Source organism: Nanorana parkeri, unplaced genomic scaffold (assembly GCF_000935625.1).
Source record: "Nanorana parkeri isolate BGI_ZX_2015 unplaced genomic scaffold, ASM93562v1 scaffold918, whole genome shotgun sequence".
NCBI classification, from domain to species: Eukaryota; Metazoa; Chordata; class Amphibia; order Anura; family Dicroglossidae; genus Nanorana; species Nanorana parkeri.
The window spans coordinates 422,685-448,505 of NW_017307186.1; the positions used below are offsets into that span (position 1 = coordinate 422,685).

The 25,821-nt window shown below is 41.5% G+C and overlaps 1 protein-coding gene across 1 annotated transcript in view; it reads left to right on the top strand.

Annotated features, from left to right (window-relative positions):
- Positions 1-25,821, top strand: part of NAALADL2 (N-acetylated alpha-linked acidic dipeptidase like 2) — a 430,657-nt gene that overhangs the window by 223,464 nt on the left and 181,372 nt on the right. Inside the window, exon 12 of the mRNA XM_018566102.1 lies at positions 13,448-13,540. Within this exon, the coding sequence (XP_018421604.1) occupies positions 13,448-13,540 (93 nt within the window). The remainder of the gene's footprint in view (positions 1-13,447; positions 13,541-25,821) is intronic.

Consider the following 25,821-nt stretch of genomic DNA (forward strand, 5'->3'; position numbering starts at 1 on the left):
CATCCGCGCCCGCCCAACCCCCGCCCCCCCCCCCCACAGATCTGTGCGAGCCACACGTGTGGAAGAAACAACCAGCATGTACCAGCCACGATAGTAAATGCCCCCCAAGACACTGGCGTGCTTCCGACGATGCTGTTTAGTATCGAATACCGTAATGCCATAAGTGAACGCTGAAAACACAGTACATGAGTAAATGTAACAAGGCACATTTGCAGGGTATCCGTCAATTGTTATGTAGCTAATGAGTGAGAAACACATGTGCCCGAAACCTCATGAAAAACCTCCCCCAGGACGCTTGTAGAACCGCTCGTGCTCCGCGTCCGAAACCAGGAAGTGCCAGAAACCCCGTCGCCCGAAATCACGCTCTGCCGGTGACTCACTGTGAAGCGCCATCCGATCCCTTCGTTCCCGGAAGCCTGTAACGGGTGGCTTAAGAGGGCTGAGGGGCCGCCTGGTACTGCTGGTATTTCATTGTTTGTTAATGGTATTTCCTATGCTCTATTTATCTCAATATGCGTATCTCAATTTGCGGACAATACCGACTCCTGCGCTTTGGTCATGCTTTGGAGAATTACTGTTGCCTTTGCATACAGGCTCATGAAGTGTGTTTTGGTTCTTTTAATATCCCTGCCCAATCTCCAGTTGCCTTTAACTTTTTGTGATGTTTTCTCCAGATTTTACAATATTAGCCCACAATTTCCGGGGCTTTAACTCCCCTCGGGAATGGAAAAGGGCCTTTAAATATTACTTCTCTCTCTTATCCATTTTTGTTTGTTTACAGGAGACTATACTATCTACTTTACTTCCTCCAGGCCTAACTATTTTTACAAGAATTACCCCAAAATGTATCAAGCTAATTTTAAACAAAAGAAAGGGCCATACTGGTAGCATTTATTAAACATGTGCCTTTTTCCTGCTATTTAACAAAAGCAATCCGAAGAGTCGTTACCATCTTTTGAAAGTGGAAGTTTTTGACATGGAAGGGACCTTAGTCAGCTACTATGCCCCTAATACTCAATAGTCTTGCTTTTTTCCCACCTTCTAGGAGTGATAACTGCACATGAAGGCGACGCTTTGATAATGATGGATGACACTAATGCAGTCTTGAAATATAAACATGACAAATCTACTGCTATTACATCATCCACGCTTGGAGAAATTAATGTAGAAACAAAAACTTAAAATCATCTCAGTTGGCACACAATCTTCTGATGATTGGAGAGCTTCATCCTAGAGTTTGGAACTATACTTTTTTTTTGTTCATCAATCTTTCCTTCCGGAAGTTACTAAACTTGTGATTTTATATCGGGCCTGTTTGGATAATTCCCCAAGTTTGTTTCAGTGTAGAACATTGATATCGTTCCCTTCCCACTATAATTGACCCTTAACCCTTTCGCTGCCAAGCCCTCCTAAACATTTTTCAATTCAGCTGGCCACGCCATTTTTGTAATTTTTGCCATTGATTTGATTTTCAACTGCTGCGTTGCTATCGTTTGAACCCCCCCAAACCATATATTTTCTGAAAGCACAGGCCCGGTAGAATAAAAAGATAGTGATACTAAATTTGTAGGCCGTGTGATAATTGCGCAATTGTTTCTCAAATTAATATTAAACCGATAAAAATACACAATTCAATTGATAAAACACACTAAAATCAATATCCGTGCACAAAAAAAACATTATTTTCTGACTAAATCTAAAAGATAAAACTGTATTGAGTTAATAAATAATACATATTTTCACATTTTAAATTGCGCCTTTTTGCGAAAAGGTAAAAAAATTACGATACGCAAAACTGTAAATAAGTGACTTTGTTTTTGCGCTGTGTTGGTGTTTGTGTTGTGATAAAATGATACAGGCGTATATTTAATTGCAACACAAAGATCACAATGCATGGCAATGCGTCACAAAGCTTTTCCATGCGCTGCCACAGTTAATGTAATATTTTTTTAAAAGAAAAAAAAATCATGCACTGCGATGCGTTCTAACAACGCACTGCAGCGCATGTGCATGGCGTACACCTCAATATGTGTATGTTATGTGGGGGGAGGGAGGGGTTGTGCTTTTTTTTAGTTTTTTTTACACATTTTTTAAAAATGTATTTCTTAATTTTTTATTTATTTTTTACATTTTCTATTTATTTTGTAATCATTTTTTTTTTACTGTTGGGGGGCTGCGGTGAAATATGTGGGGTCTAAATAGACCCCTGACATTTCCCTTTTGAAATAGAAAAAGAAATTGAGAACACAGAGTCCTCAATTTCTTTTTCTGCAGCCCCAGCACTCAATGAATGGGAAGCACTCAGTACAGATGCTTCCCATTCATTCAGAAACTGAGGATAGCAAAATATTTACTATTACCAGTTTATGATTGGGGAGGAGCCTCTGTAGTGAGTGTTACTCCCCATTCATAAATTCTTGAATGAACAGGAAGTGATGTAAATCACAGCCTGTTCATTCATAACTGGGGACACATAGTACTATGTTTCCCCAGTTATTTACAAACACCAAAGTGATCACTTATTTTTGAGAGAATTCTGGGTCAGTCTCCTCTCCCACCACTTTGAGAGACTCGTAAGGCTTCTAAGCAAGGGATACTTACACAATTTGATTCTTGGAAAACGAACAGCAACTCTAAAATATCTTTCCTGTCCCTCTACCTGCAATGGTTGGAAGCTTAATGTAAAACTTAAACTTCCAGGAAAACAGGTAGAAACTGTGTGCATGAAGATTAATTTGCTCTTTAGTGAGAGGGTTGAAAAGCAATTGTGATGGGTGAGAAGTAATTTCTATGCATCTTCCAATAAACCTTGCACATGGTTAGCTAGATTACTTTCTTTTCAAATAAAAGATTCTAGACCCATTCAACTCAGATTAGCAAACAATATTGTAGCTACTAATCCTTCTATGATGGTGACACAATTTGCTTCTATGTTTTCTGTGTTGTATAAGAAGAACCTGCATCTTTCTTTTGAGAATTAGCCAATAAACCTTTCCACAATATTATTCTCCCTACCCTGATGCAAACTATGGTAGGTAAAATAGAGACAGAGATAACAGAGTTAAAAGAAATGTGTGCTGTTAAATCTCACAAGGCCAGTAAAACCTCAGCCCCTGAAAGCTTTTTTGACTTATACTACAAAATTCTTGCCCCACACATATTCAACCTTTTCAATCACTTATTTCATGTCACCTAAGCAGAGAAAGGACACTGTTGACCCACATAATTAGCATCTCCTTGCTCAATATTGATGTAAAACTGTTTTCTAAAAGTCTGGCAACTAGGTTTAACTCCTTTTTGTCTGTGCAAATCCATAAAGACCAGGCTGGATTCATACCTACGAGGCAAGCTTTGGTTAAAATTCATTTATCTGATTTATCATATGAAACGTGTTCCAGGTATGCTGCTTTGCTTTGATTTTTTTTTTTTTTACATCTGAATTTTTATTGAGCAGTAGAAAAATGACAGCAGTAACAAGCCATACATTACATAAGCATGTATAAACAACGTAAAACATTGCCGTACAGCGTTGCTCGTAACAGTCTGATAAGGTGATAAGCACATGAAAAGGTTCTAAGGAGGTACATCACGTGAGCTAGAAATGTGTCTCTCTGGGCTCATCCTGTGGATAAGTTGGTGAGAGTGTGGATATGAGAGTTAGCCTATAAGGGGCTGGAGCCCAGCATCAGGCTGGTGGCAGAAGCCTCCCATTTGTGAGCCCAGAGGGAGCCACGTCTTCAAGTTGAGCTATCATACATCTTATGAAACGCTTATAATGAGATGTAGTAGAGGGATAAGAAGGGCAAGAGGGGAGACTGAAGAGGAAAAGGTCAGAAGGAATGAGGAGGAAAGAGAAGAGAAGGGGGGAAGATGAGGGGGGATAGGGGAGTGGATGTCAGGTGGAACGTTGGAGCCCAACAATTGTACATGAGATGTTTGTGGCAATATCTTCATAAGAGGAGAAGCTGGTGATGAATGTCGGATGGTGCATGTGCTGTTGACCAGCAGGACCATATTTTTTCGAATTTGTGCATGGTGAGTTTGAGTTGAGCTGTTCTCTTCTCAAACGACATTACCCAATTAACATGTCTCTTGACGTTGGGGACACTCAGCTTACTGGTGAGCCAAGATTTCACTATCTCTCTTTTTGCTGATGTGAGAACGTAGAGGGACATTTTGAAGGCAGTCTTGGGAAGGCCTGCCGGTTTGCAGTTGAGCAGTGCAAATTTGGGATCCTTATGGATGGTCGAGTGAAATAGGAGAGAAGGGAAAAAAATTGGTTCCAAAATTCAGAGGCAGTCGGGCACTGCCACCAGGTTTGATAGAATGTACCCAGCTCAGGACATCCCCGGAAACATAGCGGAGAGTCGGATGGATTAAATTTAGAAACCTTCTCGGGCACCATGTAACAGCGCATCATAACGTTATAGTTGATTTCGGACAGGCTGGAGCATCTCGAGCTGGACTTTGTATTCATCCAAGAATTTTGCCACATGACGTCTTCAAGAGGGGACCCTAAATCCTGATTCCAGTGGGATATGCAATTGTGGGTGGGCGGACTGGACTATAGCAGTAATGCCGAGTAAATGGTTGAGATAATACCCGGAGCATGGGGATCATCTCGGCATATTTTTTCAAATGGGCTTAAGTTGCCATTTGACAAATGTCCACGCGTGTGGTGAAGAAGGAAGTGTTTTATTTGGAGATACCGGAAAACTTCTTTGGGTGGGAGAGCGAAATGCTCTTGCAGGTATGGAAAGGGTTTTACCCCCGATGCTGTTTGGAGTCTCCAGAAGTGTGTAAGTCCTTTATCGGCCCATGCTGCAAAGCAGGAGGGGTTTGAGTGGGCTGTTGGGAAGTCGGGGTTATGTAGAAAAGAAAGTAGTAGCAAGTTAGGGGAGATCAGTCTATTGGAGCGGTTGAAAGTGTCCCAGAGTCGGAGGGAGAAGGAGGTAATGGGGTTAGTTAGAGTGGGTCTGCGTTTCAAGGGAGTCCAGAGGAGGTTGGCAGCTGAGGTGGTTGTCAGGAATGCTTCCTCTAGGGCTACCCATCCAGGTATTTCAGATGTGGCATGGTACTTAGTCAATTGTCCAATCTGTGTTGCTTGGAAGTATTTTGTGAAATCGGGGACTCCCCGCCCACCCTGGGTTCTTGGGAGGTAAAGTGTACAGCGGGGGATTCTCGGGCGCTTACCATTCCAGATGAAGCAGAGTACTTGTGATTGTAAGGCATGTAGGATCGACACTGGAAGGACTCTAAATCGGTATAAATTTTTTTGTAGAAAGGACATCTTTATAGCCGCTATACTACCTATCCAGGAGAAGCGGTATCTCGACCATAGGTTTAAAAGGCCCGTTAGTTTGGCAATCATCGCTGTGTAGTTGGCTTTATAGAGCATATGGTAGGATGAGGTAAGGTTAATACCCAGGTATGGAAGAGTGTCCGATGACCATCTATAAGGGAATTGCGCCTGTAGGGACTCCGCTAGTGAGGGGGGTAAGGAGATGTTGAGGACTGTGGACTTGGATTCATTGACAGTGAGACCTGAAATGGAGGCAAACTGTTTGAGGATTTGTGTGAGGTTAGGTAGAGAGATGATGGGATTAGTGAGGGCAAAGTAGGGCATCGTCTGCAAAGAGGCAGATTTTGTGTGTGGTGTTACCATAATGGATACCGGTGACATCTGGGGAAGAGCGAATTTTACATACTAGGGGTTCTAGGGCCAAGGCAAAGAGGAGCGGGGACAATGGACAGCCTTGTCTCATGCTCCTCAATATATTAAACATCGGAGGGCAGTAGCCAGAGTATTTTACGTGAGCTAAAGGCTTGTTGTATAGAGCAGTTATCCATGATAGGAAGTTTTGGCCGAATCCCCAACGTCTGAGGACGTTGAAGAGGTAAAGCCAAGAGACCATGTCGAAAGCTTTTTTAAAGTCGAGTGATAGCAACATTGCAGGGATACGATTTGTTTTGGCGATGTGTGTGAGTATGGTGAGTCTGCCGGTATTGTCGCTTGCTTGTCTTCGAGGTATAAAGCCAACTTGGTCGTTAGAGATAAGTTGTCCTATCACGCGGTTCAATCTATTAGCTAATATTTTGGCTAGTAGTTTCACATCCACATTGAGTAACGAAATGGGCCGGAAATAAGAGTAGTGGGTTTGGTCAGTATTGGGTTTAGGTATCATGCAGATGGATGCTGTGAGCGATTCTCTGCCTAAGGGTGCACCCGAGCGTATGTGGTTAAAGGAGGTCGTCAAGAGGGGCGCTAATTGGCTTTTAAAGGTGGTGTAGTAGGAAGCAGTGAAGCCGTCAGGACCGGGTCTCTTGCCCTTGGGGAGTGATTTCATGGCTTGCAGGACTTCTTGTTCTGTAATCTGTTCTTCTAGAGCTGTTTTATGAGATGTCAGATTCTTCCACTTGGAATGTTTCTGATGCAGAGTATAAAGAGGAGAGATGTTGGTGGAAGAGGTCTAGTATGGTGGTGGGGTTGCAGGTAAGGGAACCCGATAGGGGGCGTAATTTGAGGTGTTTAAAGGAAGGGTCTAAGGTGCACAATTTATTCGCCAATATGGTGTCGGCCTTGTTCCCCTTTAGGTAGTATTTATGAGCCGTTCGGTGGAGTTGTTTAGCCGCATGGTCAGTAAGTAGTAAGTTAAGTGCGTGACATGCGGCTTCCAATTTAGTTTTGTTGGATACTGTGGGGGTTTGGGTGAAGGTCTGTGCGCAAGAATAGTATTCCTGTTCTAGAGTCATGAGGCGACGAAGTCTGTCTTTTTTAATCTTTGAGGCTAGTTAAATGAGTTTGCCCCGAAGCACGGGTTTGTGGGCTTCTCATAGTAAAGTCGGTGAAGTGTCTGGCGTATCATTATGGGAAACGTATTCCGACAGATAGGAGGATATGGTGTCTTTGGTAGCTGGGTCAGATAATAGAGAATCATTCAAAGTCCAGGTAAAAAAAGTGCCCTTGGGGGACACATCTGAAAGAAGAATAGAGACCGCAGAGTGGTCTGACCATGGGACTGGAAGTAGGTGTGAGTGAATAATGGATGGTATCATGCAGGGGGGGAAGGGGGATGTGATCAATCCTAGTGAAGACGTCATGTGGATGTGAGTAGTTTGTGTAGTCTACCTTGTTAGGGTTCACTTCACTCCAGCTGTCAACCAGGGAATGGGTCGCCAGTAGATCTCGGAAGGTTTTGGCTGAGTGTGAATAAGTAGAAGAATCTTAAGATCTATCTCTGTGGAGGACAAGAACAAGGTTAGAATCTCCACACATGATGACAGTACCGATTTGCAAGCTTGTACCTTCACCAATAAATCCCTGAAAAAGGAAATCTGGTGAGAGTTAGGAGCGTAGTAGGAGATCAGAGTGATCTCAGTCTCGTGTAGGAGCCCTGTGAGGATCAAATATCTGCCTAGGGGATCACGGGTTACAGAGTGACAGACAAAATTGGCCGATCGGGAAAAGCCGATGAGGACCCATTTACGTTTACAGTCATTAGCCATGTAAATGTGTGGGTAATGAGCACTAAAATATTTAGGGCAGGAGTTTGTAGAAAAGCGGGTCTCCTGCAGACAGACAATGTCGGCATGAGAGGATCTAAAGAAGCGAAATGCTCATGTGCATTTGTTAGGGGAGTTAAAGCCTTGTACATTGAGGCTCAATATTTTCAGGGGCATGGCAACCGGAGAAATGTAGTTTGCCAGAATCCTATGCCTTCAAAGGGGAGGCGTATCTGCGTAGCTAAGGTATTGGGAACCATCATTACACCTGACAAAGGGAAGAGGTAAGAGAAAAGCAGCATGGGGAGAAGAAAGAGTAGAGGGAGAAGATGGGGAAGGGGTGAGAACATGGTGGATGCAATAGCAACCAGAGGCGGTGTGTACCGCAGACAGGATTTACCCGCAACAACGAAGTATCGTTGGGTAGTGGAGACCTATGGATCTCTGACTACCCAAGGTCGGGGGAGCACAGTGACTTGCTCCCTCGGACAAACATATACAGTTCTTACGCCAAGATATTACGGCGGTGCAAAACTAAAGACATTAAACTGAACACAATGGGTTAAGCATGCATTGAAAAAATCTACATATTACAGTAATATTATAAGGTTACCATAGGAGGCGTCCTGAGAAATATCGCTGGTCATGCCCAGGGGATGGGAAATCGATATGGGGCTCTGGGAATCCCTTGGAGGTGAAGCAACAGCAAGGGAGGTTGTTAAAACATCCTATGAGGATGACTAGCATCCAGTTCAGATGGTAGTAGGAAGATCAGTTTGTGTTAAAAGCTGGGGAAATTGTAGGGAATTATAGGGTTGTGCACCTGCTGATAAGAGGGTATCCCCGGGGCAGACAAGGCAACACTTCCCCCAACCTTTTGCCAGAGCAATGAGAAGGAACTGCACTGAAGGGGTTCAAGAACATTAACTAGTTAGATGGACCCAGCAAGGGTTGACTCGTGGAGCTGTCTTTCGGTTAGACTGTGGGAGCTGACCTCGGTGTTGGTGATGGAAAGAATGATGCACAGGGCCAGTAATTGATGGTGGTTGTAGGTCGCCGTCCGCTTGGGTAACTGATGCAGGGAGATGACATTGTTCTATGTCGGAGGCCATAGTAGCAAACCTCAAACGGCAGGTCAGTGAAAAGGGAGCCATATGCCGGTCTTGCCAAATCAACGCGTGGGATTACGGGAGTGACTGAAAGATGAGGGGTGCCATCTGGGACGAATAGAGGCTTCGGTTTCCTGACACGATGGCGCTGGTTCGGTGGACAAGCTCCAGGTCACTTCGGGAAATGTTCGTCAACAGAGACGTGGGTGGCATTGGAAAAGTACCTGGTTATGGTCGGGAGGTTCAGTCCGATGAGCTTGGACGAGGTGTGGTGGTGGAGGGGGCAAGATCAGTGAATAACTGATACTCATGCCCTTGGAAGGTAAGCAGTGTTTGGGAGGCCTTGGCTCGGGCCGCTGCCAACAGTGATTCCTTCGTGCGGAAGAAGTGGAGTTTTACCAGTATATCTCGTGGTGGACCGTCCACTTTTCTGCGGGTTAGCGTACGATGGATACGGTCTATCTGCAGGCAGTCCGCTGGAAGTTCCGGAGCTAGTTCTTGGAATAGGGCGAGGGCTGTGGCGAACAGGTCTGTGACCTGTTCTGGTAGGCCTCTAATGCGGAGGTTAGATATACGAGATCGATTCTCCATGTCCTCTAGTTTGGAAAGTAGTATTTTGTTGTCATCTCATAAAGTGTCCACTTCTTTCCCCTGATCTGCAAGACCGTGAGAGATATCGTCGCATCTATCTTCAAGGGCCGCTGTGCGGTATCCTATCTCACGTATTTCCTTTAGAAGTCGGTCAGTTATTTGTTTAGAGGTCACCTGCAGTGCCTTTTGTAGCATGGTGTCAAATTGGTGAAGCAGGTTGTTGTGGGATTGCTTTTGGGGTTGTCATGTCCCTCTTCCTCCATGTCACTGCTCGATGCAGATAGTGCTTGTGGAGGTGCCGAGGCCTCAGCGATGGGTTTCCCCATTTGCTGTGATTTCTGGGTTCTGCGCTGCCCGGAATTAGACATGTTGGGTACCGCGATGTGAACCGAGGATAGTATGAAAGTTCTTGGCTGTTGGGGAGTCGTTAGCTCCGTGCTTGTGGAGAATTTGTCAGAGGGAACTGCAGAGCTGTCTCACTCACCGTCTGACATCGACAGCCGCGCGCATGCGCCCCCGCTTTGCTTTGATTTTAATAAAGACTTTATTGCCTTATCTTGGGACTACATGCATTATGCCTTTTAAAAATGGGGGTTTCAAGACAAATTTTTCTCTTGCATTAATGCTTTATACTATCAATCTTTTGGGATCTCAACCACTATTCTGAACCTTTTTTATTAGTAGAGGTGACCAACAGGGTTGTCCCCCTTTTCCGCTTTTTTAAATCTTGGCATTAGAACCACTGGAATCTCATATGGTCCAATCCGGATATCCACAGTGTGGATAGGGGGTGTTTATCTTTTAAAGTTAGCCTGTGGATGGCCTGCCTTTGTCTCTCACTTAACCTATCCTTACTCTTCCTACATTACTTTTGCTCCTTAATAGGTTTTCTATGATATAGGGTGCCAAGTAACAAAAGCAAATCATTGGTCCTTGATGTATATTTCCATGATTCTACAGTAACCCTTGAACACTCCTTTCACTTGCAATGGTCTGATTTCTCCCTTGTTATTTTGTCCTTCTATTTTACAGTGGCTTGCAAAAGTATTCACCCCCTTGGCATTTTTTTCTATTTTGTTGCATTACCACTTGGGATTAAAATTGATCTTTATTTGGATTATATGTAATGGACATACACAAAATAGTCCAAAATGGAGAAGTGAAATCAAGAAAATAATTTGTTTTAAAATTTATAAAAATTAAAAAATGGAAAAGTGGTGCATGCATATATGTAGACCTTTCGTCACCCCGAGACCTCTCATCACCCCGAGAACACCATCCTCACAGTAAATCATGGTGGTGGTAACATCATGCTGTGAGGATGTTTTTCACTGACAGGGACTGGCAAACTGGTCATAGTTGAAAGACTGATGGATGGAGCTAAATACAGGCAAATTCTTGAGGCAAACTTGTTTTAGTCTGCCAGAGATTTGAGACTGGGAAAGAGGTTGTCATCAGGAACAATGGCCCTAAGCATACTGCTAAAGCAACACTTGAGTGGTTTAAGAGGAAACATTTAAATGTCTTGGAATGACCTAGTCAAAGCCAAGATCTCAAACTAATTGAAAAACTGTGGCATGACAAAGATTGCTGTACACCAGCAAAACCCATCCAACTTTAAGGAGCTGAAGCAATTATGAAGAATGGGCAAAATCCCAGTGGCTAGATTTGTCAAGTTTATACAGATGCTGTAATTGATGCAAAAGAAGGTGGCTCTATAAAGTATTTACCTTGGGGGGGGGGGGGAATAGTTATGCACGCTCAAGATTTTGTTTTTTTGTCTTATTTTTTTTTCATATCACAACACAAAATATTTTGCATCTTCAAAGTGGTAGGCATGTTGTGTAAATCAAATGATACAACCACCCCAAAAAAATCAATATTATTTCCAGGTGATAATGCAACAAAATAGGAAAAATTCCAAGGAGAGTGAATAGTTTTGCAAGCCACTGTATAGAGTGTGCATTTTCTAGTGGAATATTGAGCCTACTCACAATGGGTAAACTGGGAAACACATGTTCTGTTACTAATGTAACGTTTGGTAATGTTCAGAAAATTTATTGGACATTGCTTCTATGATTATTCCATGCCTATGAGTGCGCAACAAAGTTTTCTCAATTGACTCTGTAATCCCGTTACTTTGTTAAAAGTTTAATAAAAAATTATTGAAAGTGGTAAAAAAATAAAACATTTGATACTTCTGTTAAAAGTCCAAACCTTCCTGTGCATTCTGCTAGTGTCTTGCTAGTAGCTTGTAGTGATGTGCTTTGTGCATATAATGCTTAGTCGTATGCATGGGGGGGGTGGCAGTGCTCTGCATTGGATCTATGTTGGAGGTAGCATACAGCAAGCTAGCACCTGAAGAGCTAACCTGGAGCCAAGACCTTGTTCTGGTGCCTGACACTCAAGTTTATTTTTTTTAAATTGTGTTGGTGATGAGTTTAATTTATTGGTGTCTTGCATTAAAACAGTAAAAGGACATAAACATATACGTGCACCATTAAAGGTAGAGGTTGGTGCAATATATACAGTTTCCAAGTACTCTGGCACAAATTGGCAAATACAGTATGTTGGACATTTACCTCTATAGTGAGTTGAGACTGCAATGCACACAGAGTGTGTTAGAGCTTTCAAGTAGCTCTTTTGGTACACCAGAAATGCATACTTATATTAGTCAAATTGTTTTGTACTGCTGCTAACCATAGAGGCGAATGACAACAGTCCAATGTTTTCCAACATCAAGGCCTACAATAGGCTGTCCAGTTTGCAAGAAATTTGCACTTTGCAGGGGAGATTTTCCGTTAGTTTAGTGAATGAGGTGAAACTCTGCTGACTTACATCACCCAATTATGTGCAAGCAAAAATACTGTTATTTTTATTTTCCTTGCACATGATTGGGTATTCTTTGCATATATGGCCATAAACTTTTTGGATATTTTGGAAATATGTTAAGCTACAAAAGTGCCATGGTGTAAAACTACTAAATAGTTATGCACGCTCAAGTTTTTGTTTTTTTGTCTTATTTCTTTTTCATATCACAACACAAAATATTTTGCATCTTCAAAGTGGTAGGCATGTTGTGTAAATCAAATGATACAACCACCCCAAAAAAATCAATATTATTTCCAGGTGATAATGCAACAAAATAGGAAAAATTCCAAGGAGAGTGAATAGTTTTGCAAGCCACTGTATAGAGTGTGCATTTTCTAGTGGAATATTGAGCCTACTCACAATGGGTAAACTGGGAAACACATGTTCTGTTACTAATGTAACGTTTGGTAATGTTCAGAAAATTTATTGGACATTGCTTCTATGATTATTCCATGCCTATGAGTGCGCAACAAAGTTTTCTCAATTGACTCTGTAATCCCGTTACTTTGTTAAAAGTTTAATAAAAAATTATTGAAAGTGGTAAAAAAATAAAACATTTGATACTTCTGTTAAAAGTCCAAACCTTCCTGTGCATTCTGCTAGTGTCTTGCTAGTAGCTTGTAGTGATGTGCTTTGTGCATATAATGCTTAGTCGTATGCATGGGGGGGGTGGCAGTGCTCTGCATTGGATCTATGTTGGAGGTAGCATACAGCAAGCTAGCACCTGAAGAGCTAACCTGGAGCCAAGACCTTGTTCTGGTGCCTGACACTCAAGTTTATTTTTTTTAAATTGTGTTGGTGATGAGTTTAATTTATTGGTGTCTTGCATTAAAACAGTAAAAGGACATAAACATATACGTGCACCATTAAAGGTAGAGGTTGGTGCAATATATACAGTTTCCAAGTACTCTGGCACAAATTGGCAAATACAGTATGTTGGACATTTACCTCTATAGTGAGTTGAGACTGCAATGCACACAGAGTGTGTTAGAGCTTTCAAGTAGCTCTTTTGGTACACCAGAAATGCATACTTATATTAGTCAAATTGTTTTGTACTGCTGCTAACCATAGAGGCGAATGACAACAGTCCAATGTTTTCCAACATCAAGGCCTACAATAGGCTGTCCAGTTTGCAAGAAATTTGCACTTTGCAGGGGAGATTTTCCGTTAGTTTAGTGAATGAGGTGAAACTCTGCTGACTTACATCACCCAATTATGTGCAAGCAAAAATACTGTTATTTTTATTTTCCTTGCACATGATTGGGTATTCTTTGCATATATGGCCATAAACTTTTTGGATATTTTGGAAATATGTTAAGCTACAAAAGTGCCATGGTGTAAAACTACTACTAAATCACATTTTCTTTCTATAGATGCTGTTATCCTTACACTTAACATCCAGTCCACCCAAGCATATAAAGAAATATCAAATTCTGTTGCTTTCCTCAGAGGATCACTACTTCCAGGTAAGTTGACATTAAATGGCTTCCAGAAGTTATGCACAGTAAATGTATTTATAAAAAAAAGTAAAAGACATATAATAGTGATGTAGTTCCACGTGTATATTAGATTGGAATTTAACAGGGATGTTGGTCATGCAGGAGACAGGAGAAATTGAAAATAAAAAATGTTTTTACTCAAGATGATCATATAAGCATACATATGTACTTGTATTTTCCAGTATATACAGTATATGTATATTTTCTTCCACTATTTAAGCTACCAATGGGGGTTTCAACTTTTGCTTGACAAAGTTGCTTATAATGGTGATAAAATGCATTATGGTCTCAGTGGCATAGTTTCCATGCCACATCCCCTAGATTTATCTTATATACAGTACCCTAGGGGCTTGTTCATATCACAAGCATACATTTATTGCATGGTTCTCTGCATTTAACACACGCTACCATGCAATGCACCTACCGTGCATTACCATGTAGGAGGTGCATTGTGTTGCTATTCATTTGAATGTCAGCCCCAAACGTACACCCCACCCACAATCAAAATAGGGGTAGACCTGGAATAATGTTTGGATTTTCTGCCAGGATAAGGACTGCTAATGTGCACATTTATCAAGATATGTATACTTAAAGGAGAATTATGACTTAAGGGCAAATAAAAATACCCCTTACCTTGATTGTAGTAGCATTGTTCCTTTTTTCTAAATTCGCAGCACATCACAGATAAAACCCTCAAAACCTGTAGTAAATGGCCGTCTTCACCCATGCTCCAAGCTCCTTTCCTCTTAGGGGGCGTTAACATTTGATCCAGCCCGCCCACGGCTTTTTTTTCAAATGATCTCATTGATGTGGCCACGCTTCCTCTCATCGTGCACAGCTGTGTTTTGTCAGCTCGTGCACGCAGGCTCATTCCCCTCTCTCTCTCTCTCCATGAACCCCATAGTTCTCCTTTAACATATTTATATGGAGGCACAAGTCATCAACATTATCTGACAGCTTTTTTCAGTGTATAGACTGCAAACTGATTTGCGGATTGAAACACTCCTTGATGAGCTGTTTGTATGCAATCAATTTGATGAATGCTAGATATAATGCTGCACCCACTATAGATTATACAAGTGTTTTATTTAATTACAATGTTGTTACTATAATGAATATATATTCATGTTGGCCCAACATATGCTATCTAATTGGGACTTATAGAAACATATGGTGTAATACCTAGTGATGCTTTTTGCTATGATTACGACTATTATTATGTACAGAATATGTAACAATTTATACTGATCAAGGATTGCCACTTGGTCTGTAAAACATTATTGAAACATATGACATGGTATAATTCAGGAGATGTGAATGACAAATGTATATATATATATATATATATATAATTTTAGTAGTTATGTTTTTTCTAACAAAGCAACAATATTTCTGGAGAATTAAGTTTTTTATGTTTGGAAGGGGCTATCTGAAGCTTTAGCAGATTTCTAGAATCCAGGTTTTTATTGCAGCTGGTGACCCCATTAGGGAGATTCAATCTTAGAAATGGTAATGAGAGTAAAGCGAAGATTTTGAGTTGCCACCAGGCATTGAATGGAAACCTTTTAATGATGTTCTTGTCTCAACTGTTTAAAAGAGGATTTCCCTCACATTGGAAATATATCCACTCACTTCTTCTGGTAAAAAAATTACAGGGTTTTCAACCCTCCCCTACTCTATTCAAAAATTTAAAAAAATAATTTACATATACTTTAAGTTCTAGTCCTCAGCTGCCTTATAAACTTGCAGCACACTATGAATTAAAGTTGAAGTAGATCATAACTGCTGCCAAATTACATTGCCCTTTCCGAATGGCTATTGAAAAGGGCAATAGGACCCGATTGAAACATGGAATGCAAATAAGGCATTAGATACAAACAAACATTTAGGCCACACATCACTGTGATTTTCCTTTACATTCAATGAACTTCATTGAAACCACTGCATGGTTTTTCTACATGATCACTTTTCGGACTGCCGTACAGTCAAAGCCTAATCAAGGTCAGTGGGGGTAAGAATATAACTCACCCCCACCAACCAGCAAAAAAAAACATTCACATCCGGAGGCAATTTGGAAAATAATTATTTGGTGCAGAGCTCCAAAACATCCCAAATTTCTGCCTTTATCTTATTGGCCTGTACCACTGCCAGTCCTGGCTCAGGCAGATTAATTAACTCACCGCTGATTAAATAGACATGTATACAGAACTATGTTTCTTGTCTAATGTTCTTTTTCAACTTAACATATGGTGATTATGTAAAAATCAAGCATTATTCCTGTAATAAAGTACACATTTATTATGTTTATTACTGAAAATGTTTACTAAATAAAATAACAATTGATACTATCTTAGTTGCTGGTGCAATTGGCTGAAAAATTATTCACTCATCAATGACTAGAAAAATTATTTTTAAGTGGCTAAATGTGCAGTGAGGTAGGAAAGCTTTTGTGCATGCAGCAATTTGCATAAATGTTCACTTAGAGGACATTTGTCTCCTAAAATATAAATAGACTTTATTACTCATATGAATATAACTAATATCTACTCTCTAATTATATAACTCCTTCTAATGCATTTTCATGTACACCACTAAATTAGATACTATTCTAATGGTTTACATCGTCACTGTTTTGAGGATATTTATCTTTTTATTGTATTTGATGGTGGAACATGCTTTGAAATATGTTTTTTAGGCAAAAAAGATATTCCATAGTTACCACTTTTTCTACTATATGTTGTTAAAAGAATAAACCAACAAAAAGATATAATTTACCCATCTGGAGCCATTTGTTATTATTATCTGCCCATTTACTTTTAACCTGGTTGTAAGTATAAAATAACATCATGCTAAAACCATGATAGGTTAAAGCAACCACACAACACACAAACCTCACTTGTTCTGGGGGATTGGTCAATCCTTAAGATGACCATACATTAAACAATGTATTGTAAATATCCTCTAGATTTACCATCAACTATGTAGTGCAAGGGCCTGAACATTTGACACTATTTAAATGAATTGTTTAAGTTTGTCCTCATATTACATAGTTTTGGTAAATCTAACTGAGATTGTACCAAGATTGTACAAATATATTAAATCATTTAGGGCTTTAGACTCTGTACTTTGGTCTAAGGACAAACCAACCATGGGTTAGACAAATATTAGGAGGACAGAGAGGGTAACCTGTCAAAAAGCAGTGACCATCAAACAATCTGCAGTTTACTGGGAACTCGGATTGGACCCATTGCAGATCAGTTGGACAGATTATTGGGTGGGGATGGGTAGGGCCCATCTGTCATAGTGCATATTGGCACAAATGACAAAGTTAGTGGAAGATGGGGCATCCCAAAATATTAATTTCAGGAAATAAGGTACCAAGTTGAAGAAACTGACCTCCAAGGTAGTATTTTCTAAAATATTGCCAGTGCCATGAGCCACACTAGAGAGGTAGAGGGAGCTTAGGGAGGTGAACAAGTGGCTTAAAAGCTGGTATAAGGAGAAATATTTTGGGTATACAGAGACCTGGATCATCTTTTTGGTCAACTACTGACTACTGCAGGGACAGTCTGCACCTTAATGGGGAGAAAATGGGGAAAAAGTGTTGAAGGAGCTTTTAAACAAGTGGCTTAAAAGATGGTATAAGGAAGACGGTTTGGGGTATATAGAGAAATTAGTCATCTTTTTGGTCAACAACTGTCTACTACAGGGACAGACTGCACCTTAATGGGGAGGGTGTAGCGCTGTTGGTGGAGAAAATGGCTAAAGGGTTGAAGGAGCTTTTAAACTAGAATCTGGGGGGACCCAAATATAATTTAATGCAACAATCAAAAAACAATGTAAGGAGTCTATCGCTACCAAACTTTAATGTAGGAACAATGAATAATAAAATGCAAGACGATAATATGAAAATGTATGTGCACAAATTCCAAAAGCCTGGAAAATGAAATCGATTAGCTCGAATTGTTAATATTAGAAGAAGATTTTGAGGAGCTATAAACCTGGATGGACTGGTCACAGGACCTGGCTGTCAATATCCAAGGTTACACTCTATTTAGGAGGGGCAGGAGTGATAGAAGGGGAGTATGCCTGTATATCAAGAGCAAGCTCAAGGTGAGTGAGAGGATATTAACATTAAGCGTTATGATGTTGCTGAGTCTCTATGGCTGGAGCTGCGTGCAAGTTCTACAAACATCAAATAATTATGGAAGTATGTCATAGGTGACCCAACAGTAAGGAATATTATGAGGGGAATCAACTTTCACAAATAGAATTAGCGGGGAAACAGGGTAATGTGATTATTATTGGGGACTTCGGCTATCCAGACATTAAATGGACAAATTTACTGAACATTCAATTAAGGCATGTAAGTTCATTAACACATTACATGATCATTTTAAGGGACAAATGACCCAACTAGTAAAAGTGATTTGCTAAAACTGGTGATTTATAATAAAATAAAGCTCATTTGGGATGTGCAAGTAAGGAACAACTTAGGCAATAGTGACCAAACCATTAATACATTTGATGTAAAATAGAGGAGAGAATCGTGGGTACTAACTAAAACTCTAAAACTCTTTTATTCACTAAAGAGCCAAAGGATCCAGCTGTAGCTTTGGCTGATTCTGCGGCTCGCTTCGTTCGCCTCTGCCCTTCTGTTCTGTCGAACCAAAGGGCTGCTGTATGGACTATTCACAATAGCCCGTACAGCCCAGTTGTAATAACAGGTCAGCATCCCCAAATCACCTGGGGACGCTAATCTGTCATTAAACAATAACAACTGGGCAGAGCTGGCCAGCTCCGCCCAGTTGTTATTCATTGGCCGGGACCTGCTAGAAGACTCTGGCAGGTGCTGGCCAATAGAAAACAGTTGGGCGGAGATAGCTCAGATGCTTCACTATGCATCTGGAGCCGGTCGCATGTAGTCGCGTCGGTGTGCAGCATTTTTAAAAATTATTTTTTTATTTTCTTTAAAATATTTTTCTTTATTTTTTAATATTTTTACATTTTTAAAATTATTTTTCAACTTTAGTTTTTTACTCTTTTCACTTATTTTCTATTCTGCTCGGTACCTCGGAGGTGCTGAGCAGAATAGAAGAGTTGAATGCCGAGAACAGGGGCAAACGGCAGCAATTGAGCTGCTGGAGTATTCCTGCACTTCGGCTAGGCCGAACATGCAGAGCATGTTCGGCTGCCCGAATGCAGCTGAAGCCAGCCAATATATGGCTGATTTTAGCCAATGTAAAGCTGAAATCAGCTGAAGTGAATAACCGAACAGTGTTCGGCTCACTTCACTTCAGCTGGGTTATTCACTCACCCTTAACCCCCTTAATTTTTAAAAAGCCGACTTCAACAAGTTGTGCTCTTCACTAGACAATATGAACTGCGACCAAATATTATTAACAAAGTACACGGGGAAGTTTTCTAAGGGTGTGTTAAATAATAGCATTTTCCTTTGCACTATATTGAGCAAGAAATATAAGAGAACAAAAATTAAATATGCCTCAATGCTGGCCTTTAAAAGCAAATAAAGTGAAGCTCTTTGCCAAAATTATTTCTAATTGTCTTCTTCCACCTGTGGCTACCCTGATACACCCTCACCAAGTGGGTTTTCTCCCTGGCAGGGAAGCTAAAGGCAACATGACCCTGGTCGTAAATGCAATCCACCTTGCACATCAATGTGGTCTTCCCATGTGCCTTCTCTACACAGATGCCACAAAAAAAAAATAGCACTGCACTTCAAACTCAAAAATTATATTCCTAAAATGTGAAAAAAATAGTATAAACTGTGAAATTGTCACAAAGGGATACACAATTTTGTGTCATACACAACACCTGTGTTGCACAATGCCTGTGCTGATGAAAAAAAAAAAAAGCACGTGCTAGTACAGCTCATAAAATGTGTACATATAGAAAATCCTGTGTTGAATCTCAGTGATGTATAACTCCCACCTAATCTGCATAACCATGTGTGAAGTCCATTACTTCTGGATACAATAAAGTCCTTGTATGTGAGGATATATCTTCCTGCTTTTATAATCAACACCAACGTCCGTGAATGCAAAAACAATTAGTGAATCAGTGCTCTCCAGTCTCCACCGTGCTCAAAGATCTGGCCGCACTCACCAACTCCTATTGCTCACCATATTTCAGATGAACAATTAGCGCTTTGCTGATATATATAGAACCAAATCCTCTCCTTTGTTTTTAATCAGACAATAAATTGGGGTAGATTCCTCCCAACTATGGCTTATCTTTCCAAAATCGTGTAAAACTATTCCTCCATCTTCCACCTACTCTTGTGCTCAGAGAGAGAAAAAAAGGCTTCCCATAGTGTAGTATGTCAGAATAAATTTATTTAAAACGATTAAAATGCACTTACAATTAAAATAAGGCAATTGCTTATGGATTGTGTCCACTGGAGCTCCTGTCTCTATGATTGTAATGCTCGCATAGATCCGCCCACCTGATGCATTTCGCCACTATTGACTTCCTCTGAGGCGACGGTCTGCATACCTGTCGGCTTTCATATCACTGCCAGCTCTCCTAAGCTCTCGTCGTAATGACAGATGGCGTCCCTGGTTACCATATAGGCTGTAAGTAGTGATATGCAGTTCATACAAAAAAGGTAGGCAAAAAAAGTCCCATCAGGGATGCAAAGTTCTCAGACCAGTCCGGTCATCTGTGATCTTATAAAGGGTACTGAGTTTGGGAAGGTGGCCAGGGGATAGTTGACAGAACTGGAGAAGCCTACCAAGGGAGGGGAGATGTGTGGCAAGCTGAAACCCAAGGAAGTGGCAGGAAAGTTCTCATGGTACAGTATGGGCACCCTGACTATCCCTTGGGTGGTGTGGGAGATATTGGCAGCCTCCAAGTCAGGGGCCAGCTGACTTTTCCATTTGTTCCTGCGGTTCTGAAACCAGATTTTCACTTGTGTCTCTGTGAGATGGAGTGAGGCCGCCAGACCTGCTCGTTCAGAGCTGCTCAACCCAGATAGCAAGGATAACTTGCTACAAACTTGTGGCAGGGTGAAATTGTAATTTTGTTAACTTGCTGCACATATTCCTGGCAAGTTGTAGACTTGCAGAACATTTGCAGCACAAGTTCTAGTTGACACTTTTTGAATTTGTAGCAAATTTGCTTGGCAAGTCTACAGCAAGAGTCCTGCAGGTCTCAGCAAGAGCTCTGCAAGCTCGCTGGTCTGGAGACTTGCAATGCAGACTTGCTGTAATTGTGCAACAAAATTGTGAAGCTTGGCAAGTCTACAATAGTTTAGCAAGTCATTTTCAAACTTGCAGCTTAATTGCTTCCTATCTGGGAAGTACCTCTTCATGTCAAAGGTGGACTCCAGTTGAAAAACCTGGCTTCTGCTGAACACAGTGCGGGTCTTCTTCTTGTGGGATGCATTACACACTGAGAACCCGGTGGAGCCGCTGTGATATCACAGCGGCTCCGCCAGTTTCTTAGTGTAATGGGTGCTGTGTGTAATGACAGAACGGTGTCCCTGGTTACCTAGTAACCAGGGATGCTGATCTGTCTCTGCAAGTGGCCGAAGCCAGCCGTGAGATGACGGCTGGCTCTCCGCCCAGCTGTCAGTGGCAGCCTGTCGGAGGGCCAATGGCAGTCCGTTCGGCCAGCTTCTAATTTCACCTGGGCTCAGTCGAGCCGAAGCATATGCCTTCGGCTCGACTGCTCCCCTCGGCCAACTTCGGGAGCTGTACGGGCTATAGTGAACCGAAGGGGTCATGGGGCCGAAGCTAGCTGAAGGATCAGCCGAAGTTATGGCTAGATCCTTCGGCAGCTTTGTGAATAACCCCCTAAACTTATTTCACATTAGCCCGTACAGCAGCCGAACCAAAGGCACATGCTTCGGCTTGGCTGAGCCGTAGTGACACCCGAAGCATGGAGAAAGGTTGGCCGAAGCCGAACGATTTCTACGCAAATGACAGCTAGGCAGAGCCAGCCGTGATCTCACGGCTTGTTCCGCCCAGTTGTAATGACAGATCAGCGTCCCAAATGACCGGGCGATGCTGATCTGTCATTAAACAATAACAACTGGGTGGAGCCGGCCGTGACATCAAGGACAAGTCCTTGAATTATGATTTGCTCAGAAACTTGTTTGGTGGGTCAGACCCCCTTCTTTTGTTAGAAACAGATCAATATATAGGGGCTTCTATATTTATGCCCACGGTTAGACTCATGGGTAGAGTGTGGGACTCTGTTAAATGTCTTTTAGGAATCACCGGGTTCACGCAATATACTCCTTTATGGAACAATGGGTGGCTACCAGAGGTGGCTAAGATATCTGACTATGGAGCCTGGAGAAGCCAAGGGATATGTATGCTCTATCAAGTCTATGAGGGAGGTTTGTTTCGAACATCTGATTCTCTGAAGGTGGAACTTTTTCTGTCCAATAGTAATTTTTATTTGTATCTGCAATTAAGACATGTGTTACAAGTGCATCCTGGTAGAGGGCAGGCTCAGATGCAATCGATGAAGGTTTTGGATAGGGCCCTTAATGCTAAGGTTACAAAATGGACAATAACTGATATTTATTTTTATTCTGTTATCTAGATTTCTGTTTAAATATCCACGTAAATGTCGGCCGGGATGGAAGTTAGATTTTGGACAACTGTCCAATGAGGAGTGGGAAGGGGCGCTGACCGCTATACCTGGGGTTTCCCTTTTGGCCTCTCATCAGTTGAACAAACTCTTTATACTTCATAGGGTATATCATACTCCTGAGATTCTTCATAGGATTGGTGTTAGGGTATATAGCAGCTGCACTAATTGTGGCCTGGCACTGTGTTCTTTGATTCATCTGCTGTGACGGTGGCCTAAATTTGTGCAATATTGGTGGTGTGCAAGAGATAGTATTAATACAGTATTTGTGGTATCTATTTCTCTTAACAATCTAAGTTGTATTCTCTGGGTTATTGAGCCTTTTGACTCGGATCCCTGAACCTCTGCTGCAGTAACTAGGGCATTGTTTGCGGCTAGGCGTTTGTTGGTGATGAGGTGAATTTCTCCCTCCCTGTCTGCAGTAGAAGATTGGTGTAAAGAGATGAATCACTTAATCTTTTTTGAGAATTTGGCTTATCAACATTGGGGGAAATAAGTAAAATTTCATTTGATTTGGGATAGGTGGTTGGATAGTTGACCCTCAGTGGATGGATCTGGGCCAGTTCTATAACAATAGGTGTTGGGCGGAGAGGTGGTAGGGTTTGAAATCTTCCTTATTAGTTGTGATTTCTCTGTATATGGATATAAATTATATCTGGTGCAGGAAGGTGTCTCAAAAAGGAGTAGAGGGGAAGTGGAGGGGGGGGGACGTGCCACCCAGCTTCCTGATTGGTTAGAAAGCCAGGCTGCCTACCAACAAGTGAAGCTGGCTTCCTAGCCAATCAGGAAGCTGGGTGGCACGTCATGACTCACCTCCCAGCTTCCTGATTGGAAAGGAAGCGGACTCCATGCTCCCTCTGCACTGCCAGCCAGAGGGAGACCTCCCTCTGACTGGAAGCTCTGGTATCAGAGGTAAGTATTGGAGCATTTGGGCGTTATGACTACTCACCCAAATACTCAGTATCGGCACTGATACCAATACTAGTATTGGTGCATCCCTAGTATTTTTTTTGTATGCCTGTATAACTGGATCTGTATTGGTACTGTGTTAATGGGATGTGTTTTGTCTTGGTGTTGGCAAAATTGTATTTGTAAAAGTCTTAATAAAAAAGTATTTAATTACAAAATAAATATTAGAAGTGGTGTCTTAGAATTAGAAACGGCCAGTGGAGGGCAACTGGGTCAATAAGGGGCTGCAGGGCCTCAGCTATGAGAAATGATTAAGCAATCTTAACTTATTTCCTCAGCAAAGAGGTGCTTATGAGGAATCATGATCACTATCTTCAAGTTAATTAATGGGGGCTGTAAAGTGTGGTACCAACTTGATCATTCTTAGGTCACTAAATGTGTAAACAATGTAAGGTTTGCGGAAAGGAGGTTTAACCTAAAATTGCACAGGGGGTTCTCAATGGTCAGTGCAGCAAAACATATAACTCTTTTCCCTAGGTAGTGATAACAGCTGGGAGCATTGACAAATTCAAATTACTTCTAGGTGTCTTCCTCAATGAGCACAATATACCCATAGAATAGAAACCTAATCTGACACACACACATGTCGGACTGGATGGACCCGAGTTTTATTTACCAACTTTATCTATATCCATAACTATGTAACTATGTATTAGAAAGTACTTGTACTGCCTTATAATAAAAGTACCACATCCAAAATACATATTACATTTAGGAAAAGGAAAAAAGATTGGTTCGTTGGAAGCATGGCAGACTTTAGTGGTACTCAGACAACATTGGTTACTTAACATTTTAATATTTTATTTAAATCACAACAATAAGTTAAACATCAAAACTTTCTATTAAAAACAATATCATATGAAGTAACCAAAGATATGCTCCCACCTGCCTTGATCAATCTGTTACACATCAAATAATTTGGGTCATCTCAAATACCTCCAGGAATGTGATTTATTGATCTGTGGTATTATCATTTTTTAACTATATATAAATACATTTTGTATATTTTATATATGTATTTACTATTATCATTGTAGCACCTAAAAAGTCTTATTATGCTACCGCCAAGCGAGCCTTGGGGGTGGACCAACTAACTCGTTACACTCCTTTGTGGCAAAATGGCATGCTACCGGAGCTTCTTCCCCTCCAGGGTACGGTGGACTGGACCCACAATGGGGTTGTATCAGTCTCTCAGTTGTATCCTGTGGGGGAATTGTGTTCGTTTGAGCATCTGGTCTCCACCTTTGGGCTTTCTCGCAGGTGTCAATTTCAGTTCCTCCAGGTGCAACATGCTCTTCGGGCACAGTTTGGGCAGGACCCCCCTAAGTTCTCACCTACACCAACATTGGATGCGGTGTTATTAGCTACTCGCACCAAGGGAGTGATCTCCTTTCTGTACAGTCACCTCCTCCGAAAGTCTGATGTTCTTAACCCATTGAAGTGCAGGGTGGGGTGGGAGTCAGACCTGGGAACTATGTCGGATGAGGATTGGGAGGATGTCCTTCAGGGTGTTGAACAGATGTCATTGTCACCCACGCATAGGCTGACGCAATTGTTCATTGTTCATAAAATTTACAGAACCCCAGAATTTGTGTTCCGTATTGGGTACAGAGCTGACCCAAACTGTCCGAAGTGTGGCCACCATCAGGGTTCTTTAATCCATCTCCTTTGGAGATGCCCTAAACTAGTACGTTATTGGGGTAAGGTTCTAGAGGTCATTAATGTGGTCTTTGAATCCTCCTTGAATAATACCTCACTGGTTTGCCTTCTTGGATTGCTGGAGGCACCGGAGTTGACTCCTCCCACATCGCTTGCTATAAAGAGGGCCCTGTTTACTGCGTCCAGGTTGGTGGTGCGGAAGTGGGTTTCCTCCTCCCCCCCCCCACATTGGAGCTATGGCTGGGGGAACTGGACAGAATGGTAGAGTTTGAGAGGGTCACATATAAGCAGAGAGGGAGCCTGAACAAATTTGAGAAATTGTGGGCCGCATGGCAGTCTTACAGAGGAAGGGCGGCACGTGGGAGCACAGATTAAGGAGGGTGAGCTGTTTTGAGGCCGGGCTTGTGGCTAAGGGTAATATCTGTGATGGATACTGGGATTGGGCAGAATGTCTAGATTCATCTGCGAGACTGGGCTGGTTGGATATCTGTGTGGGTAGTTCCCGGGTGGACAGCTCACTACGATGCTAGTGTATGTGCACATATTGTATGTACGCCTCTGTATTGTTTTATTGGGGTTTTTTTGGTTTGTTTTACTTGGTTTGTGTCTCGTACTGAAGTGTATTTTCTTTTATTTCAATAAGTCTCTGCAACGCTCTGACATTTTACTTTGTACGGTGTGGATTGTTTTTTCTCTGAAAATGTTCAATAAAAAAATGATCTGATTTAAAAAAAAAAAAGTCTTATTATACCATTGTTTTGGGGGCCTTGACATTGTTTGTCAAAAACGTCATTGTTTATTGGTATAACTAATAGCTCATATCCCACTTTCAGAAGCTCACTTCAGACAGAAAATGAGCCTCATCTTATGTATGAATGTATTCTTGCAGGTAGAAAAGTCTTTATTCATCTCTGTGGCTAAATGAAGCAGTAACGCAGTAATAGCAAATGTGGTCAAACACAATAACATGCACATTAAACTATTCATGTGGTTTTTTT